Genomic DNA, 27180 nt, shown 5'->3' with positions numbered 1-27180 from the left:
CAGCCACACAACCCCAGACTCAGAGCCAGGGAGACGCGCGCACACACAGATTCACAGTGACATTAACAAAGAGAGACAATATGGGCACTTACAAGGCAGGCAGCATGTCTTCTGCACAAAGACACACACCCACAGTCTGAGCCTCCCCATATAAACCCCTCGATGAGGCCATACCGTCAGACACAGTTTCTCACAGACACTCACACATGGTGATGCCAGCCCCTGGCACAGACCAGGCTGGATAAATGTGGCCTTGGTGACTGGTGGGCACACATCATTTTGCCACCTGGTGATGTGGCCCCTGCCACAAGTTTCCTGACAAAGACACAACCTCAGTCGCATTAGACTCACAGAGGACCCCAGACTCCCCATGGACACACAACCTCTCTCAGCATGGGGTAGACACACACACACACACACACACACACACAAAGCCCCTGCCTCCGGCGGGGGGGCGGGGGGGAGGCACCTTCCATTTGGGAATGTCCACAAGCCAGCGAGGCTGCTGGGTTCTGAGGTCCCATGATCTGCCCACCCCTCCCTCCTTGCCCTTCCCCCACGTCCCCCGCTGGGGCCCAGCGCCAACCCTCTCCTTGTCCTGGCTGTCTCCCATTAATGCTGCTGAGAGGAACAAAGCCCCGTGCACAGAAATGGGGGTCGGTCGTTCCTGCCCAGGCTGGGCCCAGGATCCCAGCCCCCTACTTCCCGGTGCCTGTGCCCCCAAACCAAGCCAGGACTTTCACAAGCATCCATATGGGCAGATGGAACTGAAGGGGTGAGGCAAGAGTCTGTGTCCCTCTGTGAGGACACAGTCAGATATGGAGGTGCTGGGAGCGGCCCCCCTCTTTGGACTGGGTGCCCCTCATGGGTCCTAGGGATTCTAACTGGGGTTTTAGGGACTCACACCCAGCATTCACCTGGGAGACCCAGTGTGCTCCCTGGGAGAAGAGACACCACCCCAACTCCAAGTCCAAGGGAAGAACAAGGACCACCTTGGGATGGAGCCCCCCCCCCCCCGCCCCAGAACCTCCTCCCTGAATCAGGATGTGGTGACAGGACCTGGGCCAAAAGAAGAGGGAGACTGTAGGGCGCCCCTTCCCCACTGCTGTTCACACTCAGGGAAGACCCCCCCTTCCATCGGACTCAGGCTAACCTGGAGGGCCCCCTTCCCCGCTGCAGTCCAGCCTGGATTCCTCCATTCATCTGCAAATTGGGAATCCCCACTTAAAATCCTGGGGTGCCTCAGCTCAGATACCGGGATGCCCAGTTATGGAGCCCCCCCCCCATATAGCATCTGGATTTCCCCCTCTTCTCTCTAAACTCGTTGTGTCCTCCCTTAGCCTTGGTTCCCAGTGCCCCCTCCCCAATTCTGAGACCCACCCCCAGCCCGGCCCCCTCCCCACCTTGGAACCGTCTCCGCATTCTCCGGACAACCCAAGGATTGACCCCCAAATCCGAGTCCCCCTGACATTCCCAAGCGCCCTCCAGTTTGCGTTCTCTTCCTAACCTGGGTCTCCCCTCCCCCTCTCAGCCCCCCTCCCCGTTCTGGGGGCTTCTCTCTGATCCCAGGCCCCCTCCCCAATCTCGTGCTCGCCTCTAATTCCGCGGATCTCTCCCCTAACGCGGCCCCCTCCCCACGACGGACCCCCCACCTGACTCCTAGCTCGGACGCATCCCGGGGCGGTCGCCCGGCACAAAGGACGCTCCGGCTTGTCTTGTTCGTTCGCGCCGGGTCCAGCCCCTGCGCCCTGCGCTCCGCTCGCCCCAGAGCCGCCTCAGCGCTTATAAAGGGGCCGCGGGGCTGCTCTGCGCATGCGCCCCTGCCTGCTGGAGGCCTCCGGCTGCGCGAGGGAGGGGGCTCTCCCTACCTAAAACCCCCCTCCCCACTTCTTCCACCTCTCACCCCACCCGGGGGAGGAAGACTACGTCTGATTTCCCGCGCGTTCGCCCATTTTCCCCAAGAGTCACATTAAATGTTCCCAGACGCCCCGCGGGGGGCCTGTCCCACCTTATAGACGTGGAAACTGAGCCTCGGGGAGACGAAATAGCTCCCAGAGTCACGCATAGGGGACGGGCAGAGCTGGGATTCCAACCCTGGGCTGCCTGACTTTCTAGGGCTCACACTTGAAGCAGTTTGGGCTACAGTTGCTGTTTTAGCCCATGTCGAGAAAGGAGGCTGAGGCTCAGAGAGGAAAGGAAGATCGCTGGGTCACACAGCTGGTAAGTGACTCCCAGCGTTGGAGCCCAGATGTGTCACACCCTGGAGCTGTTTCCACCAGCTGCAGCCTGCAGCCAGAACATAGCATTCTTTTCATTCATTCCTTTATCCAGTCAGCATTTGTGGGGCACTGACTGTGGAGTCCTGCTGTCACAGGAATATTTTTGCTTTGGGCAGGGGGCATGTGTGTGTCTTCGCAGGGAGACCGCAACCTTAAAAAGTCTAGATCCACACAATGGAATATTATTCAGCCATGAAAAGGAATGGAGTACTAACACCCCCTAAACATGGGTGAACCTCGAAAACATTACGCTGATTGAAAGAAGCCAGACACAAAAGGCCACAGGACGGTTCAATTTATGTGAAATGTTTCGAACGGACAAATCCAGAGGCAGAAAGTAGATGGGTAGTTATCAGGGATTGGGAGAAGGGGAATAGAGAGTGACTGCAAGTGGGTACTGGGTTTCCTTTGGGGATGATGAAAATGTTCTAGAACTAGATAGTGGTGAGGGTTGCAGAGTAATGTTAATATAATTAATGCCCCTGGATTGTACACTTTAGAATGGTAAATTTTGTGTTCTGTGTGCTTTACCGCAATGAAAGCTGGAAATAATGGAAATGAGTGGGGACAAAAGCTTAAAGAGATCAACCCTTCCCCCACCTTCCTTCCCAGGGTTTTTGTCTCTCAGCTTAGGATGGGATGCACTGGGCAGTGATGGCTCTAGGGGCCAAAGTGACACACTGGGGTGGGGGAGGGGGTACCTGGTGGTTCAGTCAGTTAAGCATCTCACTCTTGATTTTGGCTCAGGTCATCATCTCATGGTTTGTGGGATCCAGCCCCACACTGGGCTCTGCACTGACAGCTCGGAACCTGCCTGGGATTCTCTCTGTCCTCTCTCTGCCCTTCCCCTACTCCTACACGGGCACATATACCCCCCCCCCAATCCATAAATAAACTTTAAAAAAAAGTGGGGCGCCTGGGTGGCTCAGTCGGTTAAGCGGCTGACTTCGGCTCAGGTCATGATCTCACGGTCCGTGAGTTCAAGCCCCACGTCGGGCTCTGTGCTGACAGCTCAGAGCCTGGAGCCTGTTTCTGATTCTGTGTCTCCCTCTCTCTCTCTGCCCCTCCCCTGTTCATGCTCTGTCTCTCTCTGTCTCAAAAATAAATAAACGTTAAAAAAAAAATTAAAAAAAAATAAAATAAAATAAAAAAAAGTGATACACTGGGGAGCTATGCTTACTGTTCAGTCCTCATCACAGAGGAAAGCTGGAGGTCAGGGATCACATTGACATGAGTGTCCACAGTTGACAGGCTGGGTGAGGGGGTGATTGTGGCAGCATTGGTTAGGGTGGGGGAGCCGGGGGTCCGGGGTCGCATTGTGTCATGTGTAAGGGATCCAGGCAGCTTTGTTTCCACACGTTCAGGGCTCAAACCTTCCACTCCTAACAGAGTGACTCTGGACCAGCCATTTTGTCTTTCTGTGCCTCAGTTTCCTTGTCTAAAAAAGGAGGATAATTAAGACTCCTTATCTTACAGGGTTGCTGGGAGAATGAAACAGGAAGTAAACACATAAGCTGCTATCATGCTGCTGCCCATTTTCCAGCTGGAGAAACTGAGGCTCAGAGGCACAGGACCACCTGCCTGAGGTTGTACAGTATAGGTACTGGTCAAGTGCGAGTCTAGGTTCATGGCCTCAGAGCCAAGCTGACCCCCACTCCTGACTGCCCCCACCTCTCTCCACCCCCTCCTCTCCACCCCTAGGTCCCCCTGGCCAGCGCCAGGGCTGAGCTTAGAGGGGCTGGCCTGGGGCCCAGGGCGGTGGGGGAGGCAGGCTGTTGCTGGGGGCTTGAATGAGGCAACCTTGCCTGGGAATCTGCTGGGCTCAAAGAGCTATTTATAGGCCTGCACTGGGATTGGGTGAGCCACCCCCCGCCAGCCCTGAGTGCCTTCTCTGTGCCCCCCACACTGGGGCCCAGGCCAGGGGCTGAGAAGCAAGTTGGGGGATGGAGCAAGGGAGGGGGCTAGTGGGCCAGAGCAGGAGCAGGGACGCTGGACCCACCAGGAGAGCTGGATCTCAAGGGTGGACAGTGTCCCTCCAAAGCGCCTCTTAACATACTCAAGGTGACACACGGACATGACACACGCAACCGCATTCACGTGTGTCCCACGATGACCCCAACAAACCACTAACCCACAGTCACACCCCAGGCACACAGTGAGTGCACAGGTGGTTTATACACAACCACATGAGACAAGGCCACACGTAAGTCACACAGACCACATACGACCTCATGTGGCTGCACACACGTCATGCCTCTTGTACAACCAAACTCACAGCTGTGATTCAAACCGCACCTCTAGTCCCTTCACGGTCGAATACATGCCCTGCAGTACCTTAGCCTTCCTGGTAGTCACAAACAAGCCCACATGTGCCCCACATTGTTCACACTCAACCATGTTTACAGCTGTGGGCACATCTAGCACCCAACTATGATCGCTAAGCACACGGGCACCAACACGGAGACATATAGTCCTCCTGGGTCCAACCTCACAACACAGCCACTCATGCTCACCATTCATCACTCCCCCTGTAGTGGCCCTGGGCGGGGGGGCGGTCCCCTGATGAGATCACCTCCAGGATGCCTGGCCACCGCCACCACCCCTACTTCTGTCACCTCCACTTGCCCAGGCTCCCAGGTTTGCACCCTCCCAGGACTGACAAGTCCAGCTGGCATCCATCTACTCTGAGGTGGGCCCTGTTGAACCCAGGCAGACCCTGGCAGAAAAATCAGGCCTGGACCTGCCCCACTGGGGGCTGCGAGTCACAGAACTGTCACCTCCACCGCCACATACTCTCCAGGCTGGAGCCTTGAGGCAATCATTACACTGATCCCCCAGAGGGAACCAAGGCTTGAAGCTATCTGAAGGCCTTTCCCTGCCCTGCTCCAGCATAACAAACACATGGGAAGTGGGATCTGGTTTTTGCCATGGGTGGGGCTGCATCCCCAGGGAGAGTCCCTGCTGACCCATACTTGCTGTGTGACTTCAGCAAATACCTGACTCTCTCTGAGTCTCTATTGCCTCTTTTGACAAATGCAAAACTCAGCCCGTGGAGAGAACGCCAGAGTCAGATTGGGATTTGAATCCTTCTCCCCCTGGATGAACTTAGCCCAATGATTTTGCTTTTCTGTGCCTCAGTTTCCCTCAGTGAACCAGGGTTGCAGCTCCTGGCTCTTCCAGAGCTTCCTCTGCTCCATCCTCTGGGTGAGGGGGGGGAGGGAGTGCCTGGTCTTTCCTCACTCAGGCAAATGAATGGACCACTTTTGGCTGCCCTGCTGGGAGCTTAGAGCTGCTAATTCCCTGGAGAAACAGGAGGCTCTTTCATGCCCAGGCGCCAGTGGGGTGAGGAGGCGGGAAGAGGGTATTGAGCTGGCCTCATACCAGTGGGCAAGGTGGCTCCATGCCAAGACCAGGAGTGGCGCTGGTGGGGGGGGGGTGGCTAAGGCCATGAATATCCTCCCTGGGGGCCATTGGGTATATATATCCTCAGCTATAAAATGGAAGTGACATGGACCAGCACAGCAAGTTCAATGAACCAGTGGATGAACAACCAGCAAAATGCGGTTTCAAGTCAAACACAAGGTGGGCTCTCAACAAAGGTAAGCCACTGTTGTTATGTGTCAGCCCAAAGAGCCCACCAAATTCTCCAGCAGTCCTATAAACAGAATTCCCTCCATTTCGCAGATGAAGGAATTGAGGCCCAGAAAGGTCAACATGCTTGTCCAAGATCACATGGCCAGTAAGTGAGTGACCCAGCCAGGATTTAAACTGGATCTGGACCCTCCAGGGTCCATGCTTTTCCCACCTTCCTCTGGGGGTAAAGGGGTCTTTTCTGCCATCCGCAGTCCTGGCCCCAGCACTGAGACCAGCGGAGCCAGGTCTAGATGGCACCAGGCCATGGCTGAATGCAGGAAGTCCTGGCAGGCAGGGGCTGATGGGGCAGCCCTTCCGGTGGTGTCCCAGTTTCCCAGCCAGCCCACCCCCACCCCCTTACTGGAGTGGGCTTGGGAAGATGCTAGCAGGATGCCAGGAGAACCATTCCCCTAGCCCTTGAAGAAAGGGGCTGGATTCTAGACCATTCAGCTAAAGCCAGGAACCTGCAGCCTTCTGCCAGTAGCTGTTTGTCTCAGAACCCTCCATTCATGCCGATGGGATGGTGTCTTGCCCTTTCTCAAACACCTTCAGGCTCAGCAGGATTTTGCTCCACATATTTTATTCAGATTCATGGTCTTTCACCCAACCAGGCCTTTACTTATGCTGTTTTCCCTGCCGGACAAATCTCCCCCCATTTTTCTTACCCTGATGAATTCCTGCCCACCCACTAAGGTACAGACACAAGATCCCCTATCCCAGGAAGCCCTTCCTCCAGGTAGAGCCTCTGGTCTCCCAGCCCTATGTCTGGCTCAGCCCTGACTGCATGGGTGTGTGTGTGTGTGTGTGTGTGTGTGTGTGTGTGTGTGTGTGTAGCTCTGTCTTACCAAAATTGAGGGCTCCTCAGGTATGGAGGAGGCTTCTCACTGAGGCTTCTCACAGTCCCCAGCACCACCCAGCACAGGGCTGGGCAGTAGGGAGTGAATTGTTGTTTAGTGAATCAGTGAACCAAATCTTTAGCCTTTGTGCAATCTGGTATGGCCAACCCCCTCCTTCCCCCCAGTTCATCCTTCAAAACCCACTTCCCACGCCCCCTCCTCCATGAAGCCTGTCCCAGGCAGCATTTACTAGGAAGAAAGATTTGGAGGCTAAGCCCCTTGTGTTGCAGCTGGGATACACGAGGCTGACGAAGACTCGCTCATCGTGGCCTCTTTCTCAACTCTTCCTTTGGTCCCTGGGAGGCAATGAAGCGCTCGGCAGCATTAGCAGTTACGGAATGGGTTTTGGCTGACTTCCCCAGGTAGGGAGATATCGTTATAGGAAGTCTCTCAGACTTCCCATACCCTATACCCTGCTCTATACCCGCAGGCACCAGAAGACGGCGCCCCGCACACAACTTGGCAAACAATTCTTTCAGGTGCCTCCCTTCTTCCCCCAGCTGCGAAAGAAAACTCAGTACTGGATGAAGGCCCTTTAAGAGGCGGGCGCGGAGGGGCGGGGTTCAAATTGCAGCCTGCCCTGAGAGCATGGGAGGGGCAGGTCTGAGTCACAGTGCGCTTGCGCGGTGTCCTCGTGGTTCCGGGTCCTGCTCTGGTTCTCGGCGCTGTTCGCAGAGACTGAAGCTCGGAGTCCGAGCGACCCCCGGAAACCCACAGGAAACCTGTTTCCCTTACTTGAACCTGCTGTGAGAATCTAGCCGCGGGTCACTGCAGTTTCTTTGAAACCTTTGTAGACTCTGAGGCGTGGTCAAGGTCGAACGGCTGTGGGTGGCTGCGTTGGCGTCGGCATACGCACACCGGCTACACCGGCTGAGCCCTGCGAGGCTTTGTGGAGCCGGGATGACCCACTCTTTGGTTTGTCCAGAGACAGTGAGCAGGTGAGACCCTGGGGACGGGCAGTGGCGGGTGTGGCCCTTGAGCCCGGGGTTAACCGAGCTGGGGGTGCCGGGGTAAGCTGGAGGCGAGGAGGGGGCGGGCCCACCGGTGGGCGGGACCTCGGCGCTGGGTTTAGCCAGTCTTTTCGCTCTTATTCTGGTGCCTCCAGGGTGAGTTCAGTGCTGAATCGCAACACTCGGCAGTTTGGAAAGAAGCATCTGTTCGATCAGAATGAGGAAACGTGCTGGAACTCGGACCAGGTGAGGCACCTCTCCCTGGACCCTCCACCCATCCTGTGAATCAGATTCAGGAGTCCAGGGTGCCTTGAGAACTAAGGAGCACTCCAGCTGGGCACAGTAGAGTTGGTCACGGAGGGAACGTGTGCCAACTGCCCCTCGCACCACCTCTCCCCCCATCGACTGTGGGAATAAGACACACATAGCAGGCTCTGTCTGAGCCTGGACAGATTGTGAGCCTCAGTTTCCCTGTCTCCAGGGCCCCTCCCAGTGGGTGATACTAGAGTTTCCTCAGCGCGTCCGTGTCTCCCAGCTGCAGATCCAGTTCCAGGGGGGTTTCTCCAGTCGCCGGGGTCACCTGGAAGGTACTGGAGGGCTCTGGAAGGTGGGGGTTTGGAGAGGGCACCCCAGCCTCACAACCTGCCCCTTTCTCTGTTGCAGGTTCCCAGGGGAATGAGGCTCTTAGCAAGATTGTGGACTTCTACCCTGAGGACAACAACTCACTTCAGATATCCTTCCTGGGCCTCTGGGGAGGGGCGGGGGTGGTGGTCTGTGCCTCTGAAAACCGTGGGCCCTGGTATGTGACCTTGAGCAAGTGGGCTCTGGACCTCCATTGTTCCATCTGTAAAATGAGCTGATGGTAACCGGTTCTGTGTGAGAGCCTCAGAAGGGCTCACAGTGCGCCCGGTCACCCAGCACATTGGTGGTGTCTAAGCTGGGGCTGCCAGATGGGAAATGATGAACTACCTATTTCCCTTGACTGCCTATGCTCACACCTTCCCTGTGCCAGTTGCCGAGGTGGACCGGCTGAAGGTGACATTTGAGGACGCCGCTGACTTTTTTGGCCGAATTGTCATCTACCACCTGCGCGTGCTGGGGGAGAGGGCGTGAGGCCACTGGGTACTAACTAACTCCTCCAGGAAGCCCTTGGGGAAGCACAGTGAAGTCCTTCAGGTTATGCACAGAAGGTTTATTGGTTCCTCTTGGGAAGGATCCCCTCCCACTGTCTGTCCAGGAGCTGCCTTTGAAGCCAGGTCTGGGTTCCCCCAGCTCTGCGTCAACTGTTTTGTTCCCTGAGTATCTGAGTCCCCAGCAGGCAGCCTTCACTCAGGATCTGCGGGCACCAGGTTGCTCTGGAAGAGTTTGAGGATGTGGTTCTCGATCACCTGTTGCACTGGAAACAGGAAAGGGAAAAGGTGGGCCATGAATCGAATGCAGGCTGCAGAGACAGAGGCCATTTGTACACCTCTTTTGGGGGATGAGCCGGGGTGTCCCAGCATGAGAACTGCACCCGCCTCTCAGGGAACGAACGGGGATCTCCAAGTCCTGGAGGACCTAATTCATATGCGGGGAAATCCACACCCTTCCCAGAGTACAGCTGAGAAGACTGAGGCCCCCACGCCAGGAAACTCAATTTCCCCTAAGTCTGTAAAAATGCATTTTTGGAGGCTTTTTAGAGTAAAAAAAAGAAAAAAAAAAATCTTTACCAAACAAAATTCTCGACTGGTGACTTTTATGAAAGGATAAGAGGGGCTGTGAGGAATGACTTCTGTCCCAAATGGAATAAAACTTGAAGGAAGGAGGAGAAATCTCCCAGGCCCTCAATCTCTCCATGACCCCAAGGGGTCAGTTCTATTAGGATCTCCCCATTTTGTGGATGGGGAAGCTGAAGGGGGAAGTGGGGAACAAACTGGGGTCAGCCTATGGTCCCTACTTACACCCACGTCCTGCCATGGAGAGGGCTGGCTTCAGTGACCCTCTGTGGCCTGGCCCCTCCTTCTTGGCATCCTTATCCTGCAAGGCCTCTGCAAGGATCCCATCCTCCAGCCTGGTTCCTCCAGCCTGAATCCCATCCTCCCTCCCTTTGGGCCTCCCAGTGCCTGTGTATCTCATCATGAACCCAGTCACTGACACACGTCAGCCTCCCGCACACGCCCAGGTGAGTACACAGTGGCACCACGTGTTTGCTAATGTGAACCCTCTCAACGCTAGCATGTGACATCTGAGAGGGATGTCCTGTGTACCCCTCTGTGGTCACCTGCTTACGGCACACTGTCCCTGCCCTATGTGTCTCAGGCTGACCTTTCCGATATCCCAGGGCCACGGCAAGGTCCATTGGGGTATAGCCGGAGTCAGCCTCAGTGGTGAGATCGGCTCCTCGGGCTGCAGAGCAAAGCAGGTGTTACTGGAGAGGCAGCGGGGCTGGGAGCCCAGAATGGGGCATGGAGACTTGGGAGATCCAGTGATCCCTCACGGTATAGCCACAGGTCTGCTGGTTGCCCTTACAACCAGGCTTGGATGAGAACCTGAGCTCTCTGAAGAATGTGGCCAATAGAATCCCCACCTCCAGGGTCCCTGAGGCATGAAGGGTGTGGGTGTTCAATCCGGTGAGCCAGACCCCTGTACTATCCTACCATCTCCTGTCCCCAGATCAATCCTCTGGGAAACTCAGAGCTGTTCATCCCAAGAGCTGTTCGAGCAGAGTTTGGACCCCTCCCTGGCCCTCAGGGTTCCTGTGGGGCCAGCTGGGGCTCTGAGGCCCCCAGGGCCAGCTGCTACTCCCACTTACCCAACAAGGCTTCTACGCACTTCACGTGGTTCCCACGCACGGCGTACAGCAGTGGCGTCCCTCCATTCTGTCAAAGGCAGGGGCAAGGGCAACCGACATTCTGTCTTTTCCAAATTCTCACAACACCCCCAGCCTCCAATTTAATGTGGTTCTTCCTCCTGCTCAACACCTGGCCTCGTTCCCCCTTTGGGTCTTAGCTTAGATACCCCTTCTTCCAGGAAACCCTCCTCGATTTCCCTGGACTCTGGAGGCCACTTTCCGGGCTCTTGCCGCTGCCTGTGTGTCTGCCGTTACAGTGCTATTCACTACATTTCAGCTGTTTCTGTGTCGGCTGCCCTCCCCGCAAACTAGGAGCTCTGTAAGGCTCAGAGAAGGCTGTCTTGTGTTCTCAGCACCCACAGCAGGCCTGGTACCCTGCAAGGTGCCCAGGGCCAGTGGGTGGTGCCTCACCCAGTCGTAGATGTTGATGTCCACATCACGCTCAAGTAACAGCCCTACAATGTCTGTGTAGCCGCCCATGCTGGCCAGGGACAGGGCGCTTTCCCGTTCCTTGGCCAGGATGTGGGGGTCAGCACCCTGTGGTAGGGGGAATAGAGACAGTGGTGATGGGATGGGTGGGGGCATCCCCTGAAATCCTGGGGTACCCATGGCAGCCCCTTCTTATAGACATGGCACCAGCAGACTCGGACGAGACCCCAGCCCACCCTCAAGTTCCTGGGAAGCCCTCAGCTGGGCTGGGACGCACCCACTCGAGCAAGAAGCGGACAGTCTCGATTTCTCCAAAGGCGGAGGCCCAGATGAGGGGGGTGAAGCCATGCTCGTCCGGCTTGTTGATGAGGTTGTCGCCTGGCAGGAGGGGGGTGGTACCACTGGGATGTACCCCTGCCCACTCTCCCCAGCGCTGTGGGAGCAGGGACAGGGCAGGTGGCTGGGGTCAGACACGAGGGGGAGCACACGGGTGGACACAGGCCCATTTGTGGAGACTCCGGTCATTTCAATACCCACATGCACACACCAGCGCGTGTGGTCAGACACATTCGGACACACCACAGGTGTGGACACACACCTTTCCTCAGATGCTCCTTCAGCTGGCTCAGCTCCCCCTGGGCCGCGAGCTGGTGGATGGACAGGGCTAGGGGCCAGAGAGAGGCAGAGTCCTCACCTGTCCCATCCCTGCTCCATGCCTCAGTTTACCCCATCCAGAGTTGCTCCTCCCGGCCCCTGCTACCTACTAGCACCTGTTACCTCTCCCCGCCTTAGGGACTGGAGGCCCACTTACAGTCGAGGGTGGCTGGCAGGGCCGAAACCTCGTTCCCCCGCTGCCGGTTGGTGAGGGTTGTGGAGTGCTTCAGGGAGCTGCCTCCTGGAAGAGAGAGGAAGGGCCTCAGTTTGCTCCTAGTATGTCTCTGAGGCTTCAGACCAGACCCTCGGGGTTCGGAGCTACCAAAGACAGTGCCTCACTGCACCATTCACTCACTCTGCCCTCCTGGATACCCGGGTGCACCTTTCTCCTCTACACCTGGCGATGTTCTGGGCAAACGATACATAGTCCCTGCCCTCAAGGGGTACATCGACAAGAGGGGGGAGTCAGACAGAAGGAGAGACATAAGCAGGAGAAATAAGAAGGAGGTAGAAGAGGGGCACCTGGGTGGCTCAGTTGGTTGAGCGACTGACTTTAGCTCAGGTCACGATCTCGCAGTTTGTGAGTTTGAGCCCTGCGTCGGGCTCTGTGCTGACAGCTCAGAGCCTGGAGCCTAATTCAGATTCTGTGTCTCCCCGTCTCTCTGCCCCTCCCCTGCTCACGCTCTGTGTCTCTCTGTCTTGCAATAATAAACAAATGTTAAAAAAAATTTAAGAAAATGGGGCGTCTGGGCGGCTCCGTCGGTTAAGCGTCCAACTTCAGTTCAGGTCATGATCTCACAGTCTGTGAGTTCGAGCCCCACGTCGGGCTCTGTGCTGACAGCTAAGAGCCTGGAGCCTGCTTTGGATTCTGGGTCTCTCTCTCTCTGCCCCTCCCCTGCTCATGCTCTGTCTCTCTGTCTCAAAAATAAATAAAAACATTAAAAATATATATAAAAACAACTTAAGAAAAAAAAGAGTATCCTTAAAACAAAAAAAAAAAAAAAAAGAAGGAGGTAGAAGAGAATGGAAAGAGGGGAGGGCCAGGGGTGAGTCCATTTCAGACACGATGGTCAGGGAGGGCCACTCTGAGGAGGTGATACCAACTGAGAGCTTGGCCAGATGAAGAAACCAGCCCTGGGAAGAGGTAGAATGTTCCACACAGAGGGAACAGCAGGGACCAAGGCCCCAGGAGGGACTGAATTAGACGTGTTCAAGGACTCCAGTCAAAAGAAATCCTTGAGGGGCACCTGGGTAGCTCAGTTGGTCTATTTCAGCTCAAGTCATGATCTCATAGTTCGTGAGTTTGAGCCCCACATCAGGCTCTGCGCTGAGAGTGCAGGGCCTGCCTGGGATTCTCTCTCTCCCTCAGTCTGCCCCTCCCCTGCTCATGCTCTCTCTCTCTCTCTCTCTCAAAAAAAAAAAACAAAACAAAAAAATCCTTGGATCCTTAATAGGGTTAACAGAATCACCATCTGACCCAGCAATCCACTCCTAGGTATCTACCCCCAAAAGTTGAAATCAACTGTTCAGACAAACACCGGTACACAAATGTACCAGCAACACTAGTCACAATCACCTAAAGAGGAAGAACCCAAGGGTCCATCAATGGATGAACGGATAAAAGAAATGTGGTCTGGAATGGAATATTATTGGGTCATAAAAGGAATGAAGCACCAACACATGCTGCAAATGCAGACAAACCTCCAAACCATCATGCCGAGGGGCGCCTGGCTGGCTCAGTCAGAGGGGCATGCAACTCTTGTTCTCGGGGTCATGTGTTCAAGCCCCACATGGGGTGTAGAGATTACTTAATAATCAAACTTAATAAATCAAACTTAAAACAATGAAAAAAACCCATCATGCTGAATGAAAGAAGGCAGACACAAAAGGCCACATGTTGTAGGATTCATTTATATGAAATATCCAGAACAGGGAAATCCATAGAGACAGAAAGATTAGTGACTGACAGGTGCTAGGGAAGGAGGGATGGAGAATGATTACTCATGGGGACTGGGTTTCCTTCTGGGGTGACGGAAATGCTCTGGAACAACAGAGAGAGTGGGGGTGGGGGGCTTACGCACAATGTGAATGTACTTACCGCCACTGAATTGTATGCAAGTCTGGTTAAAATAGCAACTTTTATGTTATGGGGATCTAGCCATCATATATATACAGATAAAGCAATTCCTCACTGGATGGAGAGGGAAGACACATTCTGGGTAATGGAACATAAAGACAGAGGTCCTGTCTTGAGCCTGACATTCCATTGTCCTTGCATCCCAGAGGCAGGAGTCCAGGGGAAATATCCTACCTACCCTGCGGTGAGGAGGCACCAGCATCCGGTTCAGGATTCCCAGGCTCCAGAGTGCAGGGGAAGAGACTGAGCACCACAGTGTCTGAGCCATCGGGGGCCTCATCGCTGGGGTCCTCAGGGTCCCCAAATTCTGGGATGGGGAGCTGTTGGGTCAGACTGAGGTCCTCTGCCGGCTGGGTGGGCTCCATGGGGGAAGCTGGCAGAAGCGCCAAAAGATAACAGCTAATTATCAACAACTCCTATTAAGTAGGCACCAACAGCATACCCGGCCTTTCACAGTAAGGGTGGGTAAACTCAAGCTCAGCGGGAAGTTAAAACCACAGTCCAACTGCTTTTCAGGCTCATTCCTCCCCCACTACCAGGGCACATACAACATGCTTTACTTAAAATGGGTTCAGCTATCTGGGTTCGAATCCCATCATTTATAAGCTGTGAGCACCTGGGCACATGACTTAACTTCTTTGAGCCTCAGTTTCCTCATTAATCAAATGGGGAAATGAGGTCTTAGCACCGTGCCTGTACATAGCAAAGCTGGGGGCCTGATACACGGGCAGAGCTTAAAAAACGTTCACTGTAGTTATTTTTTTCTTGCGTGGTGGTGGGGGGGGGGTCCCCGGAATAAGTGACTGCTCAACAAAGTGTTATCGGTCCCATCCCACCGGCCCCTCCCAAACAGATCCGAAAGGTCCACTCACCTCAAACGAGCCTCGTCTGTCACCCCACTCCGCGAGTCCGGGTCCCCCAAAACTTGGGGGCCCAATTCACAAACTTTTCTCCTTCAATTGATATACGAGGGAGCAAGCTGGAACCTGGATCCTCAGCGCCCTGGTTTCTTCTGCCGGGACAGAGAGCAACTTGATACGCGACCGCTACCCCCACCTCAGAGCACCCCACTGCGCCTGCGCACCCTGCCTCCCCAAAAGTGCCGAAAGGCAAGAGCAATAGAAGCTGCTACTGGCCCTTTAAGACTTGGGGGAGGGGCGTGGTTTCCGCTGGGGCCCAAGCAATGCTGTTGCGCCTGCGCGTTCTTGTCCAGGCAGCTCTGGAGGGAGCCCGGCAGGGTCTGAAGGGATGGGTGGAGCCTCAGAGGGCTCAGAGGATTTCATTGAGACAGTCTTGCGTCACTACCCCCCAGCTCCACCCATAAGTTTTTCCTGAGGGAGACGCTAGGCTCCAGTTGCTCCAGGGCGGGCGGGGCTCTCTCCTGTACGAAGGTGGTGGGCGGGGAAAAGTCGAGGTGTCGGGATTTAAAGGGGCAACACTACTGTCGCCCCCGTTCACAACAATGTCTTCTTTGCGGTCCTGGGGGCGTGTGAGCATGTGCAAGAATCTGATGGCAATAGGAGGGTACAAAGAGGCCGTTTATGTGGCCCGCAGTGGACAATGTTTGGAGCGTTTCCCTAATTCGTCTGCTCCCGGAAAAGGGAGTTCGTGAAGGGAGGGTGCCCTTGCCCCTTCCTGCTTGGGTGTCCCTCCTGGAGCTTCAGGGGGTCTCCGCCCCTTCGTCACCCGTCTACTGGTGTGCCTCCTTCCCCAGTCTCTCACTCATGGTTCCTCTCCAGTCAAGGTACACGAAGTAGTGAGGAGGGCAGGCCAATTGGCACCGGAACTGGAGCACCACGGCGTCTGGTTTCGTAGGGGAAGGTTTGAGAAGCCTTCCCCATAGCCGGACTTCCGCTTCCGGTCCTCGGAATCTGTACGCGGTCGTTATGGAGGAACCGGAGATGCAACTCAAGGGAAAGAAAGGTTGTGTTGAGCCCCGGGCTGGACAGAAGGGTGACCTGACAGAGTGCAGGAGGGGGCAAAGGCTTGGAGGGAGCATGCGGGGGAACTAATTGGACCACCATTGCATCCTGGTTCGGCCGCTGACTAGTTTAAAAACCTTTATAGAGTGTCTCCGTGCCTCGATTTTGTCATCTGTAAAATGGGAAGTATAATAGTCTCTCCCTGCCCCCATAGGTTTGTTGTGAGAATTCAGTGACCTGCTATTTGTAATGCATTGAAAGAACGCCTGTGACGTGGCAATCGCTGTGCGTGTTACTTCCGTATATGGTTAAGTATTTGTTTAGGTTTACGTTAACATCGAATATTTGTAAGTCACGTAGTTACAAATTACCAAACGCCACAGACTTGTTAAATCGTAAAGGTTTTTGTTATGACACACGTTATTTCTAGTTACTATTTTTAAGTTTATTTTTGAGAAAGAGCGAGAACACAAGTGGGAGAGGGGCAGAGAGACGTAGAGAGGATCCCAAGCAGGCTTCCCACTGTCAGCGCAGAGCCCCATGCTGGGCTGAACTCACCAACTGTGAGGTCATGACCTGAGCGGAAATCAAGAGTTGGTTGCTTAACCGACTGAGTCACCCAGGCACCCCTCTAGTTAATTATTTAGAAGGCGCAAGTATAGTTCATTCCATCTTTTTTGCAGCAGCACTGAAGGGTAAGCTCTTATGCTCATTTTCCAAACCAGGAGGACTAAGAGGGATAAGAGTACACTCAGTTTGGAGGTGGCAGGATGGGCTCTACCCTACTGAGGGCGTTGCAGTGAGCTAGACATACTGACACTAGCCAGACTCATGCACAGCCTCCCTTGACTCCCAGATGCGCCAGAGTTCTCTGTCTTGTTAACTACACTCCACTGGGCATAGCATGGGGTCCATCTCTGTAGCAAACCTTGAGGTGGGTACTATTATTCCATTTTTACAGCTAAGGAAACTGAGGCTCCCAGAAGCCCCTGCCCTCAAGAATCCAAGCTTTAACTTTTTTTGTTTTTGTTTTTTTGTAAAAATGTAATGTAATAAAGAATGAGAATTTATAAGAGAAATGAACAAGGTGCTGAGGTTGAGAATGAGATGGAAGTGACATCCGGTTAAGCGTGGTGATCAGGGAAGGCCTTGCCCAGGAGCTGAGACATGAGGGATAAAGAGAAGCCCATGGGGGAAGGAGAGGGTCAGTGGCAGAACAAGCTGTGCAGCAATACAGCAGCTACTGATCACAGTATTTATAGGTATTTAAGTTAATTAAAATTAGGTAAAACTTAAAATTCTTATGGTGAGCACTGAGTAATGTGTAGAATTATTGAATTACTATATTGTACACCTGAAACTAACATAACACTGTATGTTAACTCTATTGGAATTAAAATTTAAACAAAAAAATAAAATTCAATTTGTGAGTCGTATTTCACATTTCAGCCACGTGCTCAGTAGCCAGCCGTATGTGCCTAGTGGCTACATTATTGGACACTATAGATTATAGAACCTTTCGGCCATCTCAGAAAGTTCTTTTGGACAGTACTGGGAGTGTCCAAGGAGCAGCCAGGAGGCCACTGTGCCTTGGATGGTGAGGAAGGCAGGGAAGTTAACAGCAGGAAGAACATACAGGGCCTTATGGGCCGTAGTAAGTTAGGTGGATTTTACACTCTGGCTGATGGGAGCCATAAGAGGGTTTCAAATAAGGGAGAGACATATCTGATATGTTCATTAGGAGATCACTCCATCTGTTTGGAGATTGGACTGTTGGCAGAGCGGAAGCAGGGAGACCAGGAAGGAGCTGAATCTGGCGTCCTGGTGAGAGGTGGCCATGCCTGGACCAGTGTGGGCAGTGTAGTGGTAAGAATAGGTGAGATTTAGACTTTGTTTTCAGGCAGAACCAGCAGGATCTGTCATGGATGGGAGGGTGTAGATGACTGACTGGCTGGGAATGTCATTTGTTGAAGCAGACGTGGGGTAAGGATTTCTGGGTAATTAACTTACCAGGACAGGAGAACTTCACAGGGGAGATAGGGGAAGCTGAGCAAGGAGTGATCTGAGGGCAAACCCTCAGCCTGATGCTTCAGGAGAACTCAGAAGGATGATTTACACCTCCACGTTGTCCCAACACACAGCAGGAGATGTGGCCTTTAATACCCCTTGATGGTCAGTCATGGCTGAAGGCCACCCAGCGATCTAAGCTTCCAGGCATTTTTAGGTCCAGTAACTGGTAGGACCCTCGAAGAAGAGTCTCAGATTCATTCCTTGGGATAAAGGGAATGTGAGAGGGTCCAAGTGGACAGAAGCAGTGTCTACTACAAGTGGGCTTGGGAGGGGAAAAACCATGAGTTCACTGGATGTGTTAACATCATGATGAGCGAAGCCTTTCTTGATTATCTCATTCAACCCATCACTGGGACCACAGGTGACCCAGCTCCTGAGTGGACACTGGACACCCCTCGCTGCTCTGGCTGGACTCGCGGATTAAGCAGTCAAGAGTCTTATGCTTTGTCTCTTTGTGTCTCTGCCGCCCTTCCCTTGCTCTGCCACCCCCCACCCCGGCCCCCAACTTTTGATTTGCTCGGCCCAGTCACAGACAAGTTCACTGAGAGTGTCTATGTCCTGGCCAATGAGCCATCCGTGGCCCTGTACCGGCTGCAGGAGCACGTGCGCCGCTCTCTGCCTGAGCTGGCCCAGCATAAGGTGAGCCCCGCTTACTCCTGCCACTGACCTCCCCCAGAGTCCTCACCTCATGATCTGGGGCCTGCTACATGGAACAGGGGCTGTTGGGGGAGGAGTCAAGGCTGGGACAGCAGCAAGGAGGCACGAGGTCACTGAGACAGGTTGAGGCCATGGGTGGACAGATTTGGGGGCAGATTTGGAAGAAGGGGGTGGCCGGATGTGCATTTGTTGTCACTTGTATGGCGAGAAGGAAGCAGCCGCATGAGGACCCGAGGGAACGATGTGCCAGGCCGAGGGAACCGCCGGTGCAAAGGCCCTGAGGCATGGTAGCCACGTGTTGGCGGAAAGCCCAGACCAGTGAGGGAGGGGATTTTCAGGAGGAAAGATCAGGATGGAGGGGGCTGGTCTCTGTCGCCATGGTGATGGGTGATCAGGTGCTCCGTCCCAGGAACTGAGAGGGTGGAGGTAGCAGCCCTCCTGCTAACAGCTTCCTGTCTCCCACAGGCTGACATGCAGCGATGGGAGGAGCAGAGCCAGGGAGCCATTTACACAGTGGAGTATGCCTGCAGGTAAGCCCTGTAGCCTCCCCACTGCCCGGGTTGTCCCCGTATGCCCCAGGGTCACCTCTTGGGCACTCGGGCATCTCAGCCAGCTCTCCAGTGAACCTTCTCCTGCCAAACGCATCTGAGTTGAGGCATGTGGATCTCGACTTACTTGGCCACACAGCAGGTTCCAATGCAGGCCTGCGCTTCTCACCATTTGCCCATCCCCCATGTGCCTCAGGCAGGCTTCTTCCCGAGTGGAGCCCCTCCCCATGTGTCATAGGAAGGGGTGGAAAGGTTTAGGGGAGATGCCATCTGGGAAGGGAGCCAGTGCCTCAAGGGACTTTTCCTTCCCACATCCAGGACCACACAGACTGGCCAGTGGGGTGGACGGCAGCTGAGAGGAGGGCCACAGCACAAATACAGCTGATTATTTTTAAATTTTTATTTCTTTCCAATTTTTTTTTTTTAGTGTATAACAGACGCATAAAATTTGCCACCTTAACTATTTTTAAGTATACGGCTCAGTGGTATTAAATACATTCACGTGCAGCCATCCCCACCCTCCATTGCCAGCATTTTTTTCATCTTGCAAATCTGAAACTCTCCCCGTCAGACACTAACCCCCCCCTTCCCTTTCTCCTGACCCCTGGCACCCACCATTCTATGTTCTGTGTATGAATCTGGGGACCTCACATAAATGGAGTTGGACAGTATTTGTCTTTTCTGTTCATCTCTTTTCACTCAGCATGCTGTCCTCCAGGTCTTCCCATGCTGTAGCCTGTGTTGGATTATCCTTCCTTTTTAAGGTTGAGTAGTATTCCATTGCGTAGACCCACCTCAGTTTATCCATTTGTCGATGAACATTTCGGTTGCTTCCACGTTTTAGCTACTGTGGATAATGCTGCTGTGAATGTGAGGGTACCATTTAATTATTATTATTATTATTATTATTATTATTATTATTATTATTATTATTTTGTGTTTAGCTTTTTCTAAGTCTTCAGATTCCACCCCCTTCCCTCCCCACCTCCCAGTCCCAAGGGAAAGATGTATGTCAGAGTAAAAAGTAGTTTCTTTTCATCATCGCACCTTTCCTGGCCTTGCCTCCCCCTCTTCAGTTGGTTCCCCTGACTATACTTAATGTCCTGGCTTGTTCTGTTTGCCTCGCGAGTTTGGCAATTTTATTTAGAAGTGCCATTTGCCCTTTGCGTGGACTAAGTCATTTTCATGGAGGCTGGACACACCCCAGCAGTACAATCTGTGGAACCATGGGGTTTGCTTGCCTGTTTCTGTTGTGTGAACGAAGGTTCTTTGACAGGAGGTCCTGCTGCTGAGGGTACTGAGCTGAGTGCTCTACCATCAGCCGCCTTGGCCCCTCCACTGGGACAGAAGGCATTCCAGACGGATGGCATTTTCTTGAGGATGGTGGCCTCCGACACCCTCATTAGCTCAAGTAAAGAGTAGAAAACAAATGGGAGTTTCTCTCTCATGTCTGCCAAACAGCTCCTGCGCAGCTGTGGGCTCACCAGCAAGGCCCAGGTCAAAGGAAGAACATGTCAGAGTCTGTACTTTGTCCCGGTTCCTCTAGCTGCCCCATTCAGTGAAGGAGTCCGGGCTACAGGTGACACTTAAATTTTAATGCATTAAAATGAAATAAAAGATTCAGCTCCTCTGTCTCACTAGCCATATTTCAAGGGCTTAGCAGCCATGTCAGCGGATAAAGAATGTGTCTGTCATGTTCCAGAAAGTTCCACCGGGCCATGCTGAGGTAAGCATGAGGCCAGTGTATTCTGAGCTCTGAGCACTTCTCTCTAGGGAGATGTGAATTTCTCTATGCTAAGGGACCGTGTTTCCTTTATGGACATGAAAGAGCCCTTTTGGTTGTTGACAATGCTTTACGTAGTTGATGCAGAATTTATAGATACTAAATTGGATAAACTATTCAAGAGGGAACTTATAAAAGCAAGCTTTTTTTCCCCCTATAGTTTATTTATTTTTCATAGTTTACATCCAAGTTAGTTAGCACATTGTGCAACAATGATTTCAAGAGGAGATTCCTTAAGCCCTTTACCCATTTAGCCCATCCCCCCTCCCACAACCCCTCCAGTAACCCTCTGTTTGTTCTCCATATTTAAGAGTCTCTTTGTTTTTGTCCCCCTCCCTGTTTTTATATTCTTTTTGCTTCCCTCCCCTTTAGTCATCTGTTTAGTATCTTAAATTCCTCATATGAGTGAAGTCATATGATATTTGCCTTTCTCTGACTAATTTCACTTATCATAATACCCTCCAGTTCCACCCACGTAGTTGCAAATGGCAAGAATTCATTCTTTTTGACTGCCGAGTAATACTCCATTGTATATGCATACCACATCTTCTTTATCCGTTCATCCATCGATGGACATTTGGGCTCTTCCCATACTTGGGCTATTGTTGATGGTGCTGCTATAAACATGGGGGTGCATGTGTCCCTTCGAAACAGCACACCTGTATCCCTTGGATAAATACCTAGTGGGGTAATTGCTGGGTCGTAGGGTAGTTCTATTGTTAATTTTTTGCGGAACCTCCATACTGTTTTCCAGAGTGGCTGCACCAGTTTGCATTCCCATAAAAACAAGCTTTTCATCCAGGTGGGCAAACACTAGAAAAGCTGACTGCATTTTGGTAGTGCTAAAACGAACAAGCTAACAGAGCAGGCGATAGCCCCCCAATCCCCGCTTTGATCTCATGGCTGTTTTCCAGCCGGTCCCTGACTGATAATAAATAGGAGTGAGTTTTTTGTCTTTAACAGAACAGCTTTAAAATGACACTTTTATTTTTACTGCAGATGCTATGCAGGTGAGTTGCTGGCATTAGCAGGGCCCTGGGTGGCCTGGTGAATATTTTACTGTTGTGCTGTTGGAAGGGGCATTTTCATTAGATGTTTGTTAGTCTGGCACCAACACAAGAGGCTAGCACAGCTTGGCAGTGGTGTCCCCTTAATTAGTAGTGAGTTATTCTGGTTCCCTCTAAGCTCACCTCCAGAGCTCTTCACAGTTGAGTTGATAAGCTTCCTTCAGAGGCAGGAATAGGTTATCTAAAAGGCCATTTTTACACGTTTATCGCTTCTTCAAAACATCAGGTGGTCTAGCAGCAGGATGTAAAAGTTGCACCCGGGGCGCCTGGCTGGCTCATTCGGAAGAGCATGTGACTCGCTCTCGATCTTGGGGTCGTGAGTTCAAGCCCCACATCAGGTGTAGAGATTACTTAAATGAATAAATAAATAAATAAAAACTTTCAAAAAAATAGCTGCTTCTGGCCATCATGCGCTCTGTCGCATAGATGTCATCGAGGTGTGGCAGGGAAATCAAAACTTTAAACCCCGGATAAGCCCACAGAATCCCTGGGGTGCCTGTTGAGCACTGAGCCCGTGCAGGCGCCCCCACCAACCTCTGGTTGGGAGGCTACATGGGCAGGCGCAGGGAGGGGAGGGTAAGGCGGGGTGGCACCGACTGGGTCCATCCTCCCATTTCAGTGCTGTGAAGAACCTTGTTGACAGCAGCGTCTACTTCCGCAGCGTGGAGGGTCTTCTGAAACAGGCCATCAGCATCCGGGACCACATGAATGCTGCCGCCCAGAGCCACAGGTAGCTCCGGGACCACCCGCTCCTGCTCTCAGCCTCCTCGCTGTAAGGACCTTTGCTTCTCAGCCAGGAACTGCTGTTTCTCACTCCTTAGACAGCTCCCTTTCTTCATCTCATGGTGCCTGGTGGCTTCCTCTCGTCCTTTGGCGTCTGTAACGGGAGAGTTCAGCCGCCCAGCACCCAGGTCCTGAGCTCTGCTGTGTGCCCGGCCCTGGGCTGGGCACCGGGGATGCAGCGGTGGCCAATACGCATGTACTCGTGGTCTCACAGGGAGGCGTATGGCAACCAGGTAAACGTGGAACAGGCGAGCATTTCAGATGTGCAAAGGAAGAAAAGGGAGGTGGGAGCCTCTCTGAGGGGGTGGGAGCAGAGGCCTGAGCACCATGCAGATGGGAGGTGGCCCAGGGCGGGGGTTCCGGGTTGGACAGCGGTGAGGACAGAGGCCCTGGGGATGGTGATCTGGGTGTGTTGGAGGAACATCTAGGAGGCGAGTGTGGCTGGAGTGGGTGAGCAAGAGGGAGACAGAGCCCGCGAGGCAGGGGAGGTTGCCTGGAGCTGAAGGAGGCTTCAAGCCAAGGACCAGATGGCCTAAAAATGAAAAGCACTTACAGTCCTCGCACCCTGGGGAGAGAGTTTTTGTCATATCGTCATTATAACTTAATAAACATGCACTTGGGCACATGTGCACGTGCTGTCAGCTGTAACTCTACTTTGATATATGTCCGGCTCCTGCAGTTTGGGACTGGGTCTGGCATGCCTGTCCCCCACCAGACATTTAGAAAGAAAAAAAAAAAAATCTGTGTTACTGTTCTGAAAACTGAGACGCAGGAATTGTCAAAAACAAAAAAGCCTGGTGAATGTGTAAGAATGGACGTGCAGCCATCGTCTCACAGAGGGTAGCATGACATGGGTTGATCTGGGCTCCTTTGCTTTAAAGAACTGTCTGCCTTGGGCTGCCCGGCTGTAGGTTGGTGCAAGCCATTGGGGCCAGAGCTTGCTGTGTGGTGTGCACAGCGCCCCCTGCACGGTAGGGCCTCAAAAAGCCATAGCTTTTACCTTTTTTTTTTTTTTTTTTTTTTTTTAAGTTTATTTATTTATTTTGACAGAGGCAGAGAGAGGGAGAGAGAAAATCCCAAACAGGCTCCTCTCGGTGTGGAGCCTGGCGTGGGGCTTGATCCCATGACCGCAAGATGATGACCTGAGCTGATATCAAGAGTCGGATGCTTAAACGACTGAGCCGCCCAGGCTCCCCCATACCTTATTTATTTATTTATTTATTTATTTATTTATTTATTTATGTGTTGTTTATTTATTTATTTAAGTTTTTTTTTTAATGTTTTTTTTTTTTAACGTTTATTTATTTTTGGGACAGAGAGAGACAGAGCATGAACAGGGGAGGGGCAGAGAGAGAGGGAGACACAGAATCGGAAGCAGGCTCCAGGCTCTGAGACATCAGCCCAAGAGGCCAACGCGGGGCTCGAACTCACGGACCGCGAGATCGTGACCTGAGCTGAAGTCGGATGCTTAACCGACTGAGCCACCCAGGCGCCCCTAATGTTTATTTTTGAGAGAGGTAGACAGCGTGAGCTGGGGAAGGGCAGAGAGAGAGGGAGACACAGACTCGGAAGCAGGCTCCAGGCTCTGAGCTATCAGCACAGAGCCTGATGTGGGGCTCGAACCCACGACCTGTGAGATCATGACCTGAGCTGAAGTGGGGCGCTTAACCCACTGAGCCACCCAGGCGCCCCCCATACCATTTATTTATTTATTTATTTATTTATTTATTTTTTTCAACGTTTTTTATTTATTTTTGGGACAGAGAGAGACAGAGCATGAACGGGGGAGGGGCAGAGAGAGAGGGAGACACAGAATCGGAAACAGGCTCCAGGCTCCGAGCCATCAGCCCAGAGCCTGACGCGGGGCTCGAACTCACAGACCGCGAGATCGTGACCTGGCTGAAGTCGGACGCTTAACCGACTGCGCCACCCAGGCGCCCCATACCATTTATTTTTAATTCATGGTTTCCCAAGTGCTTTAGGTGCCTTGCTTGTGCCTGCTTCTGAAAGATGCTTCTAGCAGCTTAAAGTGCTGCTTAACACTTCTCTTGGCAAGCCCTGCGGGTTTGAAGTGCCCAGTCCTGCATGAGTCCCAACCACGACCTCTGAAGTGGGTGGCTGGTCCCATTTTTACAGAGGATGCCCTGAAGGCTGAGGCCGGGGATCTTAGGGGACTAGAAGGTAACCCAAACCCATCTCCAGCCTAACTGAGCATGCCCGATGGCCTCTGACATTGGCCTCAAGGACGCTGCCCATGTTTTGTTCCAGCCCTGACGAACCACCCCTGCCCTCCTCAGCTTGATCCCGGAAGAGACTTGGAGGTGCTTTGGCCCCTCTGGCTCAGGTCAGTGTCAAGTGGGGTTGTGAGCCTCTGTACTCCATGCTCTGAACTAACCCACCCTCTCGGTGTCCAAGAAGGGACCTGCTCGTCTAACCTCTTGGGCTTTCTCCCTGGGCTTGTAGGATACTTGCATCAGTGGGAGGCTTCGGGGTGGTAGGGACCTTCAGCCCTCTGCTACTCAGGACGTGGTCAGCCCTCGTCTCCCTCGTGCTCTCTGTGCCAACTCCCTGCCCCTTCTCCAGGCCGCAGGCCCTGTCTCGATCCCGTGTTCCCCCTGCCAAGACAGAAAGGGGAGCCCACGTTTGGTTGTTTTCCTCACACGCGTTCTCTCAGGCAGAGCCCAGCATGATGGCTACCCACCCAGCTCAGGAATCTTCGCTGCACTGCTGGCCAGCTGTGTGACCCTGAGAAAGTCCCTCCCCTCTCTGGTCTCTGCTTTTCCCTTCCGTCAGAGTGGTTCAGCAGGCAACAGAGGGTGCTGCTGCATAGTGATGTGTGTTGTAGCAATCAGCTACTGCTGCATGACCAACTGTCCCCAAACTTAGTGGTTGACAACCCTAGTCATTTGGCTGCTTACAGTCCTGCGATTTGGGCTGGGCTCAGCTGGGCAGTTTTTCTGGACTTCACAACTATCTGGCACTCATCAGAATTCAAAGGGGCTCAGAGTCAGAGGTGGCCTCGCTCACACATCTGGATCTGGACCCGTGCCGTCAGCAGCAGGGGGTCCGTTCCCCTCCGCGTGGCCTCCCCAGCAGGCCGGCCTAGGCTTCTCCTGGTGACCGGGTGCCCAGAGGGCAGCCCCCGTGTGCCTGTGCCCATCCGACCTCTTCTTGCTTCACACTGCGGATGCTCCATTGGTCAAGGCCAGCCACGTGGCCAGGCCAAGAACCCGATGGGAGAGGACTGCAGGAAGGCCTCAATACCGGGAGGTGTGATCGACTGTGTGAGGAGAGCATGGTACCAAGAAAGGCCTGGCACGTTGTTACTCGGCGCCCATGTAGGGCAGACCCCGGCAGATCGGCGGCATCTGAGGGACTTCCTGAGCTCTGGCTGTTGTAGTTCTCAAAGCCCCGCCCATTTGCCAGGCACTGCGATGGCGCTCTGTGCCACAGAGGCCCTCTCAGAGGGCTTGGGAGGCATGAGTGGGATGGGGCCTCCACAGCCCCAGAGCCACAGTCTCCAGAGACAAGAGGCAGCAGAATTCATGTGTGTGCAGTTGAAGTACTTTTTGAGCACCTACTGTGTGCCAGGCTTAGCTCTCCGGCTGGGGGTAGTGAGGAATCCCGCTGGCTGTGGGATTGCCTAGGGAGCATCTGGGAGGACTTGGGGCAGGAGGGGCTACCAAGAGGGCCAGCAGCTCACCCCAGTGGCCCACGCAGTCTTGCCCACCAGCCCTGGGCCTACACTCCACCATCTCTCCACTCCCTTCTCCTTGCCCTCGTCACTCCCACCATCCAGCCTCAAGGACACCGCCCTGCTGCCCTCCCCACACCCTGTTGTCATCTGCTGTCCCTCTGCTGCTGCGCCCCCTTGGAATAAAATTCTCTGTGGCTTCTCCTGATCCTGCCTTTATCCCTACAGGCCCTGCCTGCTTCCTCTTCAGAATTGTTGCCCCATTGCCCCTCTCGGAGCCTTCCACCCCGCACTTTCCCCCCAAACTGTTCCCTACAGGGTGATTGGTAACCTTTCTAGGGTCAAGTCACAGTCTCCCCTGGCGTCTGACTTCACCTGCCTCTCCAGTCCAGGGCCTCTAGCACAGTTCCCTTTTATAGAAGAGAAAGCAGGCTCAGAGAGGCCAGGCGCAGTCACTGTCCTTGACCAGAAGTGCTGGGAGTCCTACCCCGGGGTTTCACCTCTTCCCCCATCCCACCTAGTACTTCCTGCCTCAGGAGGTACTAGGTGACCTTGCCACCCTGAGGGTCTCTCAGACCTCTCCCTGACCCTTGTCCCTCCATCCCCTAGCCCCACTAAAGCTGGGGCCTTTGGACACAACTTTGTGGAATCTGGCAGGGACTGAAGACCAAGCAGGTGTGGCCAGCACATTCCTCTTGCTTCTGCTCAGCGCCACCTCTGGGCCCCTCTGTGAATGTCTGGAGACAAGGCTTTGCTGCCTGTGGACTCCTACCTGCCCCCCATTGATCACGGACACAGTCATGGCCACGGCCCCCCCAACCGGTAATTGCCACTCTGTTAATCCGGAA

General features: G+C 53.5%; 3 protein-coding genes across 12 annotated transcripts; 2 read left to right on the top strand and 1 right to left on the bottom strand.

Annotated features, from left to right (window-relative positions):
- The first annotated feature begins 7410 nt into the window (after window positions 1-7410).
- Window positions 7411-8881, top strand: LOC102948647 (nuclear receptor 2C2 associated protein). The gene is made up of 5 exons (XM_007088665.3): window positions 7411-7746; window positions 7914-8004; window positions 8240-8345; window positions 8422-8489; window positions 8755-8881. Exons 1-5 carry the CDS (start codon window positions 7709-7711, stop codon window positions 8869-8871), a joined length of 420 nt encoding a protein of 139 aa, XP_007088727.2. The 5' UTR covers window positions 7411-7708; the 3' UTR covers window positions 8872-8881.
- Window positions 8882-8929: 48 nt separating this feature from the next.
- On the bottom strand, window positions 8930-15624 carry RFXANK (regulatory factor X associated ankyrin containing protein). Of its 4 annotated transcripts, none has more exons than XM_042978682.1 (10): window positions 15531-15624; window positions 14681-14820; window positions 13987-14181; window positions 11829-11912; window positions 11616-11681; window positions 11295-11395; window positions 11000-11125; window positions 10550-10616; window positions 10063-10143; window positions 8930-9154 (listed from the first exon to the last, which is right to left on the bottom strand). In XM_042978682.1, the coding sequence occupies exons 3-10, from the start codon at window positions 14171-14173 to the stop codon at window positions 9084-9086; spliced, it is 783 nt and encodes a 260-aa protein (XP_042834616.1). In that variant the 5' UTR covers window positions 14174-14181; window positions 14681-14820; window positions 15531-15624; the 3' UTR covers window positions 8930-9083. The 4 variants fall into 4 exon arrangements, with proteins under 4 accessions (XP_042834616.1, XP_007088438.1, XP_042834615.1 ...); XM_007088376.3 differs by having other exon boundaries at window positions 15495-15582; XM_042978681.1 differs by lacking the exon at window positions 15531-15624 and having other exon boundaries at window positions 14681-15195.
- BORCS8 (BLOC-1 related complex subunit 8) lies at window positions 15527-26540 on the top strand. 7 transcript variants are annotated; one of them, XM_042978687.1, is made up of 6 exons: window positions 15534-15731; window positions 18327-18439; window positions 18923-18987; window positions 22475-22585; window positions 24907-24982; window positions 25222-26540. In XM_042978687.1, the coding sequence occupies exons 1-5, from the start codon at window positions 15695-15697 to the stop codon at window positions 24938-24940; spliced, it is 360 nt and encodes a 119-aa protein (XP_042834621.1). In that variant the 5' UTR covers window positions 15534-15694; the 3' UTR covers window positions 24941-24982; window positions 25222-26540. The 7 variants fall into 7 exon arrangements, 6 of the variants coding, with proteins under 6 accessions (XP_042834620.1, XP_042834621.1, XP_042834618.1 ...); XR_006214742.1 differs by lacking the exons at window positions 15534-15731; window positions 25222-26540 and adding exons at window positions 17121-17606; window positions 22677-22871 and having other exon boundaries at window positions 24907-24983; XM_042978685.1 differs by lacking the exon at window positions 15534-15731 and adding an exon at window positions 17124-17606.
- The last annotated feature ends 640 nt before the right edge of the window (window positions 26541-27180 follow it).

This window comes from Panthera tigris, chromosome A2, assembly GCF_018350195.1.
Source record: "Panthera tigris isolate Pti1 chromosome A2, P.tigris_Pti1_mat1.1, whole genome shotgun sequence".
Taxonomy (NCBI): Eukaryota; Metazoa; Chordata; class Mammalia; order Carnivora; family Felidae; genus Panthera; species Panthera tigris.
The sequence above is the reverse complement of the archived record's forward strand: the minus strand, read 5'-3'. Positions and strand labels throughout refer to the sequence as shown.

Coding starts and splice junctions, on each gene's coding strand:
- LOC102948647 (XM_007088665.3), top strand. CDS start 7,709: ATGACCCACTCTTTGGTTTGTCCAGAGACAGTGAGCAG. Junction 7,747..7,913: donor TGTCCAGAGACAGTGAGCAG/GTGAGACCCTGG, acceptor TGGTGCCTCCAG/GGTGAGTTCAGTGCTGAATC. Junction 8,005..8,239: donor CGTGCTGGAACTCGGACCAG/GTGAGGCACCTC, acceptor CCCTGTCTCCAG/GGCCCCTCCCAGTGGGTGAT.
- RFXANK (XM_042978682.1), bottom strand. CDS start 14,173: ATGGAGCCCACCCAGCCGGCAGAGGACCTCAGTCTGACCCAACAGCTC. Junction 11,682..11,828: donor CCTGCCAGCCACCCTCGACT/GTAAGTGGGCCT, acceptor TCTGGCCCCTAG/CCCTGTCCATCCACCAGCTC. Junction 10,144..10,549: donor GTGCGTAGAAGCCTTGTTGG/GTAAGTGGGAGT, acceptor TTTGCTCTGCAG/CCCGAGGAGCCGATCTCACC.
- BORCS8 (XM_042978684.1), top strand. CDS start 17,375: ATGGGCCGTAGTAAGTTAGGTGGATTTTACACTCTGGCTGATGGGAGC. Junction 18,440..18,922: donor CTGAGCTGGCCCAGCATAAG/GTGAGCCCCGCT, acceptor TGTCTCCCACAG/GCTGACATGCAGCGATGGGA. Junction 22,586..22,676: donor GCTGCCGCCCAGAGCCACAG/GTAGCTCCGGGA, acceptor CTCACTCCTTAG/ACAGCTCCCTTTCTTCATCT.